General features: G+C 46.7%; 2 protein-coding genes across 3 annotated transcripts in view; one reads left to right on the top strand and one right to left on the bottom strand.

Annotated features, from left to right (window-relative positions):
- Nucleotides 1–6,077, top strand: part of LOC116027205 (lipoxygenase 6, chloroplastic) — a 15,643-nt gene extending 9,566 nt beyond the window's left edge. The window contains exons 4-9 of one of the 2 annotated variants that reach the window (XM_031268687.1): nt 1,015–1,341; nt 1,705–1,790; nt 2,288–2,395; nt 2,858–3,144; nt 3,606–3,872; nt 5,177–5,339. In XM_031268687.1, the coding sequence (XP_031124547.1) occupies nt 1,015–1,341; nt 1,705–1,790; nt 2,288–2,395; nt 2,858–3,144; nt 3,606–3,872; nt 5,177–5,198 (1,097 nt within the window). In that variant the 3' untranslated portion in view covers nt 5,199–5,339. Of the gene's footprint in view, nt 1–1,014; nt 1,342–1,704; nt 1,791–2,287; nt 2,396–2,857; nt 3,145–3,605; nt 3,873–5,024 lie in introns of both variants that reach the window. The other variant, XM_031268686.1, reaches the window with a different exon arrangement.
- Nucleotides 6,078–12,889: 6,812 nt separating this feature from the next.
- On the bottom strand, nt 12,890–15,469 carry LOC116026985. Its single transcript, XM_031268411.1, has 3 exons — nt 14,873–15,469; nt 13,870–14,719; nt 12,890–13,557 (listed from the first exon to the last, which is right to left on the bottom strand). Exons 1-3 carry the CDS (start codon nt 15,467–15,469, stop codon nt 12,890–12,892), a joined length of 2,115 nt encoding a protein of 704 aa, XP_031124271.1.
- Nucleotides 15,470–15,835: the final 366 nt, after the last annotated feature.

Genomic DNA, 15,835 nt, shown 5'->3' on the forward strand with positions numbered 1-15,835 from the left:
CAGGGGAAGGGTTGGCCATATTTTTTGGAATTCAAAAAAGGGTGTTAGGAAGAGAAAAAGGTGATGGAGAAGTGATGCGTGTGACTTGAGGGGTTTTCAATGCTTTTATAAGGAAGTGTTGCACATTTATTGGGATTTTACCATAACCAAAAGAGATTTTATAGAAGAAGAAGTCAATTCGTGATGAAGCTATATTTTTCGCGGTCAGAGACTCGCTCGGGATATCCACGCATTTTTACACCTCGGTTCGTGGAGGAATTGCAAATATATTCAGACATGTGGGGGTCGAGTAAGAATATTTACTCTCCTTCGTTGATAACTTCTCGCAGCTCGATGAGTGGGAGAATAATAATTGATATATTATAAATAGAGCAAGCCAACCCGACGAAGCAAGGGCCGTAAGCGGGTCTAGAACCCGAGGTTGAGCCTCGTGCTTGACCCGGGCTAATCCGAAAGCCACAACGGCCAAGACGAAGCCTCAGCCAAAGGCCCTCGACCTAGAGGCCTCGGTCAATCAAAGCGGTAAGCCCGGTCTCGGCGCGAACACAGTCAAATTGGATCTATAATTGTTCCTCTGTGTTAGGGGGTTTTAGAAAGTGTAAATAGCTTTGTTATTGTCTTGTTAAGACATTCATATCTATTTCTTGTCCTAATATACTCTTGTAATGGCATTACATTGTCTTTGTAATAGCTTGACAACTACTATTCAATACGATATTTGGTATCCATGACCCAACGAAACTTATTTTTCCTATTTTCCCATTGATTTGCATTATCATTTATTTATCGAGTTTATTGATTCGGCCCACCCGGGTTAATTAAATCCATCAAGTCCTTAATTCTAACAGCCAATGACTCAATTAGATAAAATCATCAAAGTCAATGACCTAATTAAGCACAAAAAATCATTTATGACTAAATCGAAAAAAAAATTACTAGTCGATGACTAAATTGTGTATTAACTCTGTGTAAAATAGTTTTGATAACTTTGAGTAGCCCTGTCATGATGAACAGATCCAGCCACTGAGACTCGAATAGAGAAGCCAAATCCAGTTTATGTTCCTCGAGATGAAGCTTTTGGGGAAATTAAGCAGGATACCTTTTCTGCTGGAAAGTTGAAAGCTGCTTTACACAACCTCATACCCTTGATTGCATCTACATTGTCAAGTTCAGACATTCCTTTCAACTGCTTCTCAGACATAGATAAGTTATACATTGATGGTTTTCTCTTGAAAGATGGAGAAGAGGCAAAGGCAAATATATTTAGTCCTAATATGATGACTCAGCTTTTTTCTGCTGGCAAGGGATTGTTCAAGTATGAAATTCCAGCTGTAATTAAGAGTAAGATTAATTTGTGATCTGGTTGTTTCTTTTCTTCCTAGCTACTAACCGCAAATGATGGCTTCTGGTTGGAGGCATTGCCACTTATCTACATGATTTAGTGCAGCTAGCATAAATTGGCTCAATAGTGTTTTGTTGGGCGGAGGCCTGTAAAGGCTAAGTCTAACACCCGATGGCTGAGGGATTGTTTGGCGGATGCCAATAAAGAGGCAAATCCAACACCCAACGTCTCGAGAATGTGTGGTGGTATAAGGAAATAAAGTTGTGCATTCGCTACTAGCTATAGCTTTTTGACATAAGTGGTAAGCGCTTGATCGTAACATGTTTTGATGCTTTTATTTCCTGAAACTCAATCTGCTGCAGCTGATAGATTTTCCTGGTTGAGGGATGATGAGTTTGCCCGGCAGGCTTTAGCTGGAGTTAACCCTGTTAACATTGAATTATTGAAGGTAGCATCTATCTACACACATCAAATACCAATTTTGGTTCCACGAATATTAGCAAAATGACAGTTTTAGTCCACATGTTTAAATACTACTCCATATCATTTTTCATCCACGAGTATTGTTTCTGTGCCAAAATTGATCACGTTGGTCACCCCTCAGGCTAAAACATGGCAGATTGTGTAATTTGTAAGGGTATTTTTGTTCATTCAAGTATAATATTCCAATTTCTTTAATTTATGAATAGGCAAAAATACACTTACAAATTACACATTCCGGCATGTTTCAGCCAGGAGAGTGATTAGCGTGATCAATTTTTACACGAAAATAATAACCGTGGATGAAAATTGATAGTACTTAAGCATGCAGACCAAAAGTATCATTTTGTTAATACTCGTGGGACCAAATTTGGTATTTGCTCATCTGAGTGTATATGGCCACTTTACTAATATACTTTGTTTCCCCAATACATACATAGTATGATGTTTTGATGTGATATTCAGGAAGTTCCAATTCTGAGTAAACTAGATCCTGCAATTTATGGTCCTCCTGAATCAGCAATCACAAAGGATATAATAGAGAAACAGCTAACAGGAATGACTGTTGAAGAGGTAGGCAATTAATATGTTAGTCTCATACCTAGCTTGTCAACTCTCAAGCCTTAAAAAATTCAAGATTTTTGTTCACTTTAATTTTCCAACTTTAGCATGTTTGTTCTCTATATGTTCACTGACATTGATCAAGATTTGGCAATTCAATATAGTGCAAGTTTCAACTTTATCAACATTATACTTTACAGCCCCCCACCCCCCGCGGTTGTTTTCTTGTTACTTTTTATTTTTTTCATATATATATATATAAAAGACTCTTCACGAATGCACACAATATACTACATGAATGCACATAAACTACTCCATGATATATTATGTGCATTCATGTTGGGCAAATTGCACACAATATGATTTGTGTGCATTCATGAAGGGTCTTACGGACTCATATATATATATATATATATATATATATATATAAGGAAATCTTGCTTTAATATATATTTATATATATTGATTGTGCAGGCCATTGCACAGAAGAGATTATTCATAATAGACTATCATGACATGCTTCTACCATTCATGGAGAAGATGAACTCATTGGCAGGGAAAAAAGCTTACGCCACAAGAACAATTTTCTTGTACACACCTTCAGCTACTCTGATGCCAATCATTATAGAACTTTCACTCCCCCATAGGAACAAGCGTGTATTGACTCATGACAGTGACGCAACATCCTATTGGATCTGGAAGCAAGCTAAAGCACATGTTTGCTCTAATGATGCAGGCGTCCATCAACTGGTCAACCATTGGTAAGACATAATGGATCAAACGCTTACCACTATCTAAAAAGCTATAGCTAGTAACTACTGCCTTACAATCCCAGCACCAACACTAACGAGTCTTATTGCTGGGACTCAAACACATGACTTGGCTTTAATACCACGATCAAGAGCTTACCTGTTACACCAAAAGTTATAGCTAGTAGTGTAACACACAACTTTATTTCCTTATATCACCACACATTTTCAAGAAGCTGGGTGTTGGATTTTGACCCTTTACTAGTATCCGCACAACAATCCTCCAGTCATCAGGTGTTAGACTTAGCCTTTACTGACCTCTGGCCAATAGTTTCTTTGATGGCATTACGTACAATAGCTGGTGACAAATAATTTTGTTTGATCTTCATTATATTGTGAAATCAATTTAGGAAACTAGCTTAGAAATATGGTGCAATTCTTCTAGGCATCCATAACTTCAATTCATATTTCAGGTTGAGGACTCATGCTTCTATGGAACCATATATCATTGCAACCCAGAGGCAGCTTAGCTCAATGCACCCAATTTACAAACTGCTCCGTCCTCATATGCGCTACACCATGGAAATCAATGCACTTGCAAGGCAAAGTTTAATAAATGGGGGAGGAATCATTGAAGCTTGCTTTAGCCCCGGGAAGTATTCCATGGAAATAAGCTCTGCAGCCTACAAGACCATGTGGCGGTTCGACATGGAAGCACTGCCTGCAGATTTAGTAAGAAGGTATGTAATTTTACTATATTTAGTTTTTGTTTCTGTTGCAGAAATAATATACTCTGTATGACTAAATACTAACTTATGTCCTAGAGTATTAGCAAAATGAAACTTTTAGTCTACATGTTAATTACTACTAATTTTCATTCACGACTATTGTTTTCGTGCCAAAGTTGATCATGTCGGTCACCCATCTAGTCTAGTTAATACATGCCGAATTGTCTAATTTGTAAGGGTATTTTCATCTAGTCATTTATAATATGCCAATTTCAATAATGTATGAACTCCCATCCAAAATATGTCAAGGCCTTTGTACTCCATTAATGCCGCCACGTCCAGATGAGGATCCCGCAGGATAGCTTCACGGGCGCACGTCAATCGGTAGGCTAATGAAAATGATGGCGGGTCGAATCAGGGTCTCCTCAATCACAGGCATCGACACCTATGCTTGTGAGCTATGTAGAGTCTCCTGCACAGGCGAAGGCGAAGCTATCCTTTGCGAAACCCTCGCCCGGAAGTGGCGGTGATAATGGAGTACAAAGACCTTGGCACATTTTGGATAAGAGTTCATACATTAATGGAATTGGAAATTATACATGAATGGATGAAAATACCCTTACAAATTACACAATCAGGCATGTATTAACTAGATGGGTGACCGAAATAATCAACTTTGGCACGAAAACAATAATTGTGAATGAAAATTAGTAGTAATTACACATGCAAACTAAAACTGTCATTTTGCTAATACTTGTATGTGTTTTTCTTTGTGTGTGTGTGTGCGCGTGTATATGGATCTGGTTCCCATGAAGACGTGCGGTAATTCACCATTAGGTATGCAAGAATGCATCACAACGTGTCCAGAAATACACTATGGTATGGTGCATTTACTGGTGCATTTGTGCATTTCTCCCTGATGCATTTCTGAACATGTTGTGATGTATTTATGCATACCTAATGATGCACTCCGCACGGGGGACATGTGAACAAGTCGTCGCATTTGAACAAGTGTGTGTGTGTGTGTGTATACACACACACACACATACACATACACATACATACAGACTAATTAATTACGATACTGAATTATCACACCATTCATTTTATGCTCTGATGGTGCAACATGTTAAAGTTGTTGTTTTGAATTTGCATAATGAAAAGAGGAATGGCTGAGGAGGATCCATCAGCACCTTGTGGGGTAAAACTTGTGATTGAAGACTACCCTTATGCCGCAGATGGGCTTCTGATATGGGCAGCCATAAAAGAGCTGGTGGAATCTTACATTGACCACTATTATTCTTCTGATCATCCAGGTTGTATTACATCCGACACTGAACTCCAAGATTGGTGGAGTGAGATCAAGAACGTAGGCCACGCTGACAAAAAACATGAGCCATGGTGGCCTAGCCTCTACACTAAACATGACTTATCTGCCATTCTAACCACAATTATATGGGTTGCCTCAGGCCAACATGCTGCTATCAACTTTGGGCAGTATCCTTTTGGGGGTTATGTACCTAATCGCCCAACTTTAATGCGCAGACTGATACCCCAAGAACAAGAACAAGATGATTACCACAAGTTTCTCCTTAACCCTCAACAAACATTTCTGTCATCCTTGCCAACTCAACTCCAAGCCACGAAAGTGATGGCTGTCCAAGATACACTCTCAACACATTCTCCTGATGAGGAATACTTGCATCAACTCTACCAACTCCAAAGCTCCTCAATTACAGATCCCCATGTTCTAAACCTGTTTGCAACATTCTCTGCAAAACTAGAGGAGATAGAAGACACTATAAACCAAAGAAACAAGGATAAGAATCTGAAAAATCGAAGCGGCGCTGGGATCCCTCCATATGAACTACTTATGCCCTCTTCACCTGCAGGTGTGACTGGTCGTGGTGTTCCCAACAGCATCTCAATCTGACACACCTCTTCATCTTCATCTGCTCGGTGTTTTATCCATACTGATGATCAGATGCACTACTTCAATTAAAAAGTAGTCTTAGCTTAATGATTAAATAATTAATCTCAATTAATAATTTTAATTCATTTAATAATTCTGGATTGCTAGCCCTTTGCTCCCAAAAGGTTGAATCCCGAATCCTAAGGCCCCCCACGCCCCGACCCGACAAAGCATTTGGGAGTTAATTGAAAAAATTGTAATTTATACCCTTCACAAATATGCCAATTATCAATGTTATCCATAAATTATTAGTGGTGTAAATGTTTCCTTCAATTTTCAAAACATGAGACACACACACACACACACACACACAAACCTAAATTCATATTTTCACACATATTATGGGGTAACAACAAAAATAGCTACAAATTCATAAAAGTTTTTTTTAAAAAGAATGGTCAAAATAATTTTTTACATGGCCACCGAAAAGTCAATTTTCACTTTTCGATAGCTCCAACTCCACCGGAAGGTGAAATTATTCGGTTGAATTAATAATTCCACCTTTCGGTGAAATTGCATGCACCGAAAAAGTGAATTTTCCACTTTTCGATAGGTCTAGTTCTACTGAAAGGTGGAATTATTAATGTGTATGTATATTAGATTATATAAACATACATTTATTTTATATATGATTTTGTTGTTGTTGTTGTTGTTGTTATTATATATAAGGATTAGTTAACAAGGAAAAACTTGGAACATTTCAAGGTAATCTTAGAGTACCTAAGAAAATGGAGGTAATTAAATAACCTTGAAATATTACTGCCACGTCAATTTTAGGGTAATATAATATTACCATGTAATATCATAATTTGAACCAAACAAGGTAAAATAATATTACCATGCTCATATTATCTAGGTAATCTAAAATTAGTTGAACCAAACGCTCCCTAAGCACTAGTTGACACTAAATATAAAATGATGTCGTTTTGGACGCAATCATTATTGTGTGTACCATACTATCAAATATTATACATTCAGTACATGAATAATGTACGTTTAGTATATTAAAAATATTCTTTTTGTTATGATCCACATAACACTGTGTGAATCATGGTCCACACAATAATTTGTCTTTTTGGACGAAGATTCATCATGTAAAGTAGCCATCGTTATATTGTGGACCCTGATTCAATACACAGAATTTGACTTCATAATGTACAGAATTCATATTCCTAATGTACATAATTCATGTTCATAATACACATACACATAAACACGATATAATGGACCTGAATTTTGTACATTATGAACATGAATTGTGTGCATTATGAACATAAATTATGTGTGTTATGTTAAATGTTTCATTCATTTTTATTATACTGTGTTGCCGTAAAGTAGACTCTGGTCACAATATAATTTGCCCAAATTTTAGGCAAATTGTTGGATGGACCACGGTCCAAAATATCGTCATGAATATTATGAGTAAAAAAATATACATTATGCGTTAGAATAATGTACATTATGTTTTAGAATAATGTACAATACATGTTAGGATAATGTACATTATGAATTATTGTTACAGTTGGACACGCAAATAAATAAAATTAAGTAAAACAACATTATTTTTCGACCGTGACCATGGTCAACGCAATAACCATTGCAAATTTTAGATTTGGGCCTATAGTCTTGATCGCCGCAAGCACTCCGGTCCACAAACCAGGAACAAATTAATGTAAGTATGTAACACGTAGTCCATGTGTCATCGGTAAATTATGCTATGGACCCAGGTATACCTTGTAAGGTGGACCCATGTCCATGTTCACAATTTAAAAATTTTATGTTTACAATTTTAAAAGTCTATGTTCATAATTTTTGAACTCTATATTCACAAATTTAAATCTTAATATACAAAATTACATTAATCAATATTCACAATTTTTGAATTCTATTCACAATTTTGTTATATAGATTCAAAAATTGTGTTGTATTATTAAATATAGATTTCTGAAATTGTGAACATAGAGTACTGTAATTGTGAATATAGAGTTCAAAAATTGTGAATGTAAAGTTTAAAAATTGTGAACGAGTTCAAAAATTGTGAACATAAAATTCTAAAACTGTAAACATGAAGCTGGATCCACCTTACAAGATGGACTCGGGTACATGGCATAACAACTGTGTTTCATTATTCCTTTTCTCTTTCCCTTTTTCTTAATTAACTAGTTTTATATGCGCATTGCACGAATGGGTTAATGTTCAATGTTTATATTTAAATAAATATTTGAAAGTATATCAATGCAAGATTATATAGGAGAAGTTTATACATGGGTAATTGAATACCGAATTTTTTTTATTTAAATATCTAACTCAAAGTATATTGATAACGCAAAATACGGAATAGTATGCTTGTATTTATACGAACCGGGTACAGGTAGAAATACCCTAGACAAGACCGAGCTACGTGATAGTGGGTTAGAGGTTCCCGGTCTCTTCAGCTACTGTTTTATAAGAAATAGCCAAAAGTCCTCTTCCCCGCATTAAATGCACCTTTTATAGTGCCCCCGACAATACCGCCGGTCTGACGGCATGTAGGACGCGTGGCGGACATGCACCGGTCACTCTGTCGGTCCAGCGCGCTCGCGGATATGTACGCGGGTGTGAGGTCTCTAGTTCGAACCTCTGCAAAGGCTTTAACTGTGGCCCGGGGCGCAAGGTTGTCCGGCCTGGTCAGATCGGGCAGAAGTTCCGGAGGGTGATCGACCCTTAACTGGGTACACAGACCGGGAGGCCGGGATACGTAGACCGGGATTTTATCCCTATCATCTAGCCCCCCAGCCCGGTCTTTTACGACCATCAGAAAGAAAAGTCCGGGCTGTTCGAACAGTCACGGGTCGTGTCGTTCTCGTTCTATCGAAGAGCAAGGATGGGAGGCGACGTCAGCAGAAGTCGTCAGCCCTAGCACCCACGCGTCGTGTTCCCGTGGACCTCGGAACTTGGGCCTAAGCTAGGCCTAGGTCGCGGGGAACCGAAACGGCGGCCCCTTACTCTTCCCTCTATAAAACGGGATCCTCACGCCCTTTCCAACTTTCACGGACCAAAGTCCAACCCAGAGCTTCCCGAGCTATCGAAATTTTCCGAGCTCATCCCTATCAACTGCAGTACGTATTCACGCTTTCTTGGACAGGTAATTCCCTCGTTCACTTTCATAAATACTTTTTGATTTATGATTTCGAGTCCCGGGCTGCCCTTAGTAAGACACCTCTCTGTTCTTGCTAGGTACAGCCATGAGCGGATCGGATAGACAGAACCTATCCATTCACAGCTACGGCGGCTCGGTCGAGGTCGGATCATTCACGGTCTCGACCTATGACTCCGTGATCAACGCCATAGACACTTACTCTGGGGAGAACGAGGGCTTAGCCCGGCCTCATAACCAACCGGGAACCGGGAATGACGAAGCGGACTCCCGGCCCGCCGTAGAGCCCCTTGCCACGGAAGCAGGGCCCTCGGGTCGAGGGAAGCCCGCCCCTACCGCTCACGGTAGGGATTGGTTCGCGGGTTTACCAGTCGATTCCACTCCTCCCTTGACCGCCAGCAAGATCCGCTTGGAGAACAGCGGCCTGCGGCAACATACTAGTCTTCTTACCCGTGGGGAGATCGAAGAGATCTCGGCCCTACTAACCGGGGTCGTTAAATTTGAGACCAAACGGTCATTGGGGAGCGTCGTCGACCGGACGAACGGGGACTGGCTCGGGATGCATTTGGACTCCATCAAGGCCCCGTTAACCTTCCCGTTCCATCCCTTCCTATTGGGGTTTATGAAATACTACGGGGTTCTGCCCGGGCAGATCGCCCCGAACGCCCACCGCACCTTGGCGTGTTGCGATCGTCACGGTCTCCCCGCGACTTTGGAGCTTTTTCGGTACCTTTTTTCGGTCCGGCCTTTGTCGGTAAAACACGGGGGCGGCGTCTTGTGCATACAATCTCGCGAGCATTTCTGCAAGATTCTACATCTGCCCGAGAACAACAGAGGCTAGAAGGATCGGATCATGTCGGTCAAATATCCATAGCCTCTTCCTGTCGATAGAGAATGGCCAGTCCTCGTGACGGAGCACAAGCGACCCAGGCAAAGCCGGGCTCTAAACGATGCGGCTGTCAAAATCTCAGCCGAGGAGTACGAGTATGAGATCTTCCGGTCGCCCGAGGAGTACCGGGAGGCGAACCTCGAGCCCCCCAGATATGACCTAGCAGAGAAGTACACGCCCAAGAGGGCGGTGGTGACAGTAGCCGTCGGACCTCCCCTTCTGGAGGCCGGTTCACGAGGTTCGTAAGGGTCGCCGATCTAAGGTCGGTTGTTTGGAGGTCAGGATTTTAACCCTCTTTTTTTTTCTTTTATTCTCCAGGCACCATGAGGAGCTTTCCGGTTTCTGCCCGCCCGCCCGCGCCGGCGACCAAAATCAGCCTAGGGTCCAAGAAGGCCGAGCCCTCGAAACTGGCGGATCCCAACGCCGAAGCGTCGGTCCCAACTAGCCTGCCCTTGGCCACCACGCGCCCTACCGGTTTGAGCGGCGAGCAAGACGCGGCCCGGGCTGCCAAGCGCGGGAAGGAAAAGGAGATCATAGAGGTCGAGGAGGTCGCGACGGTGAAACACCCTCGCCGTGACGGGTCCGGGTCTACGACCCCGGGGATCGACGTGCTGATGAAGCACGGGGACGAGCCTCCTGCGGCCCTGTTATCGAGGATCTGCGCCGTGGCCCCTCCTCCGGAGAAGACGAGCGAGTGGTCGACCGCTCTAGTCGGGGAACGCATTGCCTGCGACCTGATTCAGGTAATGAGAACTTTACTTTAATATGCTTCGTTGCTGGTTACGGCCTCTCTTACCGGGGGTTTCGCAGATGGCTCACTCGGTCACCGACCTATTTGCCCGAGCGAAGGACGGGGACGAGATCCACCGTCGTGAGGTGGCGCCGCTTAAGAAGTCCCTCGCAAAGCGGGAGCAGCGGATCAGAGAGCTCGAGGGCAAGCTGAGGACGGCCGAGGAGACCGGGAGACAAATCCTGGACCGTGCGGACCTCGGGGAAAAGATCCTAACCGACCCCGTGTTGCTCGCCCGGCACATCTGCCGAGGGAGAGAGACCGGGGAAGCCGTCCTCGCAGCCGTCTCGTGGACCCCGATCGGGGAGGACCTGATGTATGAGTTCGGGTCCTGGGCCTTCAACAGCGGTCGGAAGGCCATGCAGGTTGCGATCGACGACGACGACCTTCCGAAGATCTTAGCCGTTCTCCCGGAGGAGGTGCCCGACCCCGGCCCGACGCCATTCTCTAAGGTTCCGGACGGTTGTACCCTATCGGTCCCTGTTGCCAGGGTTTCCGCTGGACCATCGGCGGAGGTCGCGGCGACCGCTAGACCAACGGCGGAGTCCGTGGCGGCCCCAAGTGCCGGACCGGCGGCGGAGGGCGATGCTGAGCCCAGAGCCGAGCCGTCGGCCGAGGCGAAGTAGGCTAGGCGACGCGAATCGAGAGCCCGGCCTCTGAGCCGGTTAATAAAAACTATTCGATCCTCCGTGCGTGTTTACTTTTATTTGCTTTGCGTTATTTAGTTTTGTGCATATCAGTTAAGGCCCGAAGACCGGTAACCGGGCACCTTACTCCCGGGGTGAGCGCCTTGCTCTCACCATTAAGGTTTGAAAACCGGTAACCGGGCACCTTACTCCCGGGGTGAGCACTTTGCTCTCACCATTAAGGTCCGAAGACCGGTAACCGGGCGCCTTGCTCTCACCATTAAGGTCCGAAGACCGGTAACCGGGCGCCTTACTCTCACCATTAAGGTCCGAAGACCGGTAACCGGGCGCCTTACTCCCGGGGTGAGCACCTTGCTCTCACCATTAAGGTCCGAAGACCGGTAACCGGGCGCCTTGCTCTCACCATTAAGGTCCGAAGACCGGTAACCGGGCGCCTTACTCTCACCATTAAGGTCCGAAGACCGGTAACCGGGCGCCTTACTCCCGGGGTGAGCACCTTGCTCTCACCATTAAGGTCCGAAGACCGGTAACCGGGCGCCNCCCGACCCTGGTCCGACGCCGTTCTCAACCGTCTCTGAGGGGCAAGTACTACCGGTCTCTTTCACCGACGCTTCCGCTGGACCAACGGTGGAGGTTGCGGAAGCCCCCGATGCTGGACCAGCGGGAGAGGGTGCGACGGAGCCCGGGGCCTAGCAGTCGGCCGAACGCCCTTAGACAGTAAACGCGGGAGCCCGGCCTCGTTGTGCCGGGTATTAATTCGTTTTGACGACCTTTGAGTCGTCTCGTTTCGAGAGCCCGGCCTCGTTGTGTCGGGCGATACTCTTATTTTTAACGGCCTTGGAGCCGCTTTCACTCGTAGCATCTTTTGCTTTCTCCTTTTAAACACTTACTTTTGCATTAAGGTCCGAAGACCGGTAACCGGGCACCTTACTCCCGGGGTGAGCACCTTGCTCTCACCATTAAGGTCCGTAGACCGGTAACCGGGCACCTTACTCCCGGGGTGAGCACCTTGCTCTCACCATTAAGGTCCGAAGACCGGTAACCGGGCACCTTACTCCCGGGGTGAGCACCTTGCTCTCACCATTAAGGTCCGTAGACCGGTAACCGGGCACCTTACTCCCGGGGGGAGCACCTTGCTCTCACCATTAAGGTCCGTAGACCGGTAACCGGGCACCTTACTCCCGGGGGGAGCACCTTGCTCTCACCATTAAGGTCCGAAGCCCGGTAACCGGGCACCTTACTCCCGGGGTGAGCGCCTTGCTCTCACCATTAAGGTCCGAAGACCGGTAACCGGGCACCTTACTCCCGGGGTGAGCACCTTGCTCTCACCATTAAGGTCCGAAGACCGGTAACCTAGCACCTTACTCCCGGCGTGAGCACCTTACTCTCACCATTAAGGTCCGAAGACCGGTAATCGGGCACCTTACCCCCGGGGTGAGCACCTTGCTCTCACCATTAAAGCAAAACATATAAAGAGAAGCCGACCTAACTGGTCGGTGCTGCATTTCTAACGGAACGACCACGCAGGGTCGACCAAACCGGCCACGCAGGGCCCAAGTAAATCTGGGTGCGCAGGCTCCCGGACCTATTACAATCTAATGATAAAAATGAATTAAATGCTGGGAGTTCCAAATGCGGTCGACCGGCCTGCCGGTAGTGGTTTCGAGCCGGTAAGTGCCCGGTCTCACGACGGCCGAAATAACGTATGGCCCCTCCCAACTCTGGGCCAACTTCCCGCCCTCGAGCGGCTTGCTGGCCTGTCTCTCTCGCAGCACGTAGTCCCCGACCTGAAAGTACCGGGGGCGCGCCTTAGGGTCACGGTACGCCTTCAATTTCTTCTGGTACTCCTCGATCCTCTGGGCCGCAGCGTCTCTCCTTTCTTCCAGGGAATCCAGCTCGGTGACCATCAAGGAGTCGTTGCTGTTCTCATCGTAAACTCGCTCCCGGGAGGTCGGTATCCAAGCCTCCACCGGCAGGCGGGCCTCAGTACCGTAGACTAAAGCAAAAGGGGTTTCTTTCGTAGCCTCTCGGGGTGTAGTCCGGTACGACCATAAGATATATGGGAGCTCGTCCGCCCAGCTTCGCCCGGTCGAATGCAGCTTCTTCTTGAGCCCCTCCAAAATGGTCTGGTTTGCATTTTCGACCTGGCCGTTCCCCTGGAGGTACGCCACGGAAGACCGAATCGATCTGGTGCCGACCGTCGCCAGAAAGTTCTGAAAATATTCGCCCTCGAACTGCTTTCCGTTGTCGGTCACCAACTGTACTGGTACCCCGAAGCGGGAGATCACGTTCCGCCATAAGAACCGGGCGCACTACTGAGAGGTTATCGTCGCCAACGGTTCGACCTCGATCCACTTTGAAAAGTAATCCACGGCGACGATGATGAAGCGGCGTCGTCCGGTCAGCTGCGGGAAGGGTCCCAAAATGTCCACCCCCCATTTAGCGAACGGTATTGCAGAACTGACTAGATGATAGAAAGTGGCCGGTCTGCCCGGGACACGGGCGTACAGCTGGCACGACTCGCATGATTTGGCCAGTGCCTCATAGTCCAATTGGATCGACGGCCAGTAATAACCGATCAACATAATTCTTCTTGCCAAGGCCTGGCCCCCCTGATGAGCGGAGCAAAGTCCGGAGTGCAGCTCGGTCATCACTAATTCAGCCTCGAACCGGGACAAACATCTCATCAACGGCCCTCCATACGACCGTCGGTATAGGCGGTTGTCGACTATCTGAAACCGGGGTGCGCGTAGCTTCACTTTCCTGGCCCTCTGCCCGTTCTCCGGTAAGGTTCCGGTTTCTAAGTACAGCCGAAGGTCAGTGATCCACTCGTCAACGTCATCATCCACCGGGGCCACGGGCAACACATCAATGCAAGCAGTCGATAGCTCCTCCACCCGGGCCACCTTGGATATGTATTCCGAGGCTTCGTGCAATAACCGGGATAGCATGTCAGCGTCCGCATTTTCAGCCCGCGGGATGTGCTTGGCAACGCACGCATCAAACGATCCCATAATAGATATGGTGTGATCACGGTACCGGGCTAACCGTTCTCCCTTCGCCTCGAAAGCGCCGGTGACTTGTCCGACGACCAAGGCCGATCCGGTTCGGATCCTCACATGTCGGGCCCCCAGGGAACGGGCGTAGCATAGGCCGGCTATGAAAGTTTCGTACTCCGCTTCGTTGTTGGTCGGCAAAAAAGAGAGCGACAAGGCGTAGTAGACTTTAAAGCCCTCCGAGCTAGTGAGTACTATTCCAGCGCCGTCGCCTTGCTTAGAACTTGACCCGTCCGTCGCGATCTCCCACTCTGCCAGGATCGGTTCAACGGTGGTCGTCCCACTGGTGTCTCTCGCCGAGCATTCCACGACGAAGTCTGCTAGGGCCTGCCCCTTAATGGCCGGTCTCGGTGTGTATTCAATCGAAAACTAGGTCAACATCATCACCCACTTGATCAATCTACCGGAGGACGTAGTTGTCCGGAGTATGGCGCCCATCGGCTGATCAGTCAACACCCGAACCACCCGGCCTTGAAAGTATGGCGTGAGTTTCTTCGCGGTCGTGTATAATGCGAACACAACCTTTTCCAGCCTGGAGTACCGTAGCTCGAGACCTTGGAGGGCGTGGCTAATGTAATAAACCGGGCGCTGTACCCCTCCAGGGTCGGTTCGGCAAAGCACTGCACTGATTGCACGATCCGACGCGGAGAGATAAATCTGCAATTCCTCACCGGGCTCTGGTCTGGACAACACTATCGGCGCGAAAGCCCTTTGACACTCGTCAGTCCATGCGAAGGCGGACGTCTTCTTCAGCGTTTGGAAGAACGGGTGAGCCCGCTCGGCGAGTTTCGAGAGGAAACGACTCAGGGCGGCCAACCGGCCGGTCAATTGTTGGACTTCCCGGACCGTGGTCGGCGGCCTCATGTCCATGATCGCTTTCACTTTTGCGGGGTTCGGCTCGATCCCTCTCCTTGGCATCATGAACCCAAGGAACTTCCCAGTCTGTACAGCGAACGTGCATTTTGTCGGGTTGAGCCTCAACCGGTTACGCCTCATGATTTCAAAGCTTCGTCTCAAGTCGGAAGCGTGATCGCGCATACTCCTGCTCTTTACCAGCATGTCATCGATATAGGCCTCCATCGTTTTGCCGATCAGCTCTCCGAATAGGGCGTTCACCATCCTCTAGTAGGTAGCGCCCGCATTCCATAGGCCGAATGGCATCACCCGGTAGCAGTATAGACCTTCCGGTGTAATGAACGCGGTCTTCGCCTCGTCTTCCTCGGCCATCATCACCTGGTGGTACCCCTTGAACGCATCCATGAAGCTCAATAGTTCGGCGCCTATGGTCTCGTCGACCATTTGGTGGATGCTCGGGAAGGGGTACGAATCCAATGGGCACGCCTTATTGAGATCAGTGTAATCCACACACATCCTCCAGGCCGGAGGCTTAGGGACGAGGACTACGTTCGCCAACCACTCAGGGTAATGGACCTCCCGTATATGTCCGGCCGCTGCTAAGGACCTCGTTTCGGAGCGGACGAACTC

Source organism: Ipomoea triloba, chromosome 8 (genome assembly GCF_003576645.1).
Source record: "Ipomoea triloba cultivar NCNSP0323 chromosome 8, ASM357664v1".
In the NCBI taxonomy this organism is placed as follows: Eukaryota; Viridiplantae; Streptophyta; class Magnoliopsida; order Solanales; family Convolvulaceae; genus Ipomoea; species Ipomoea triloba.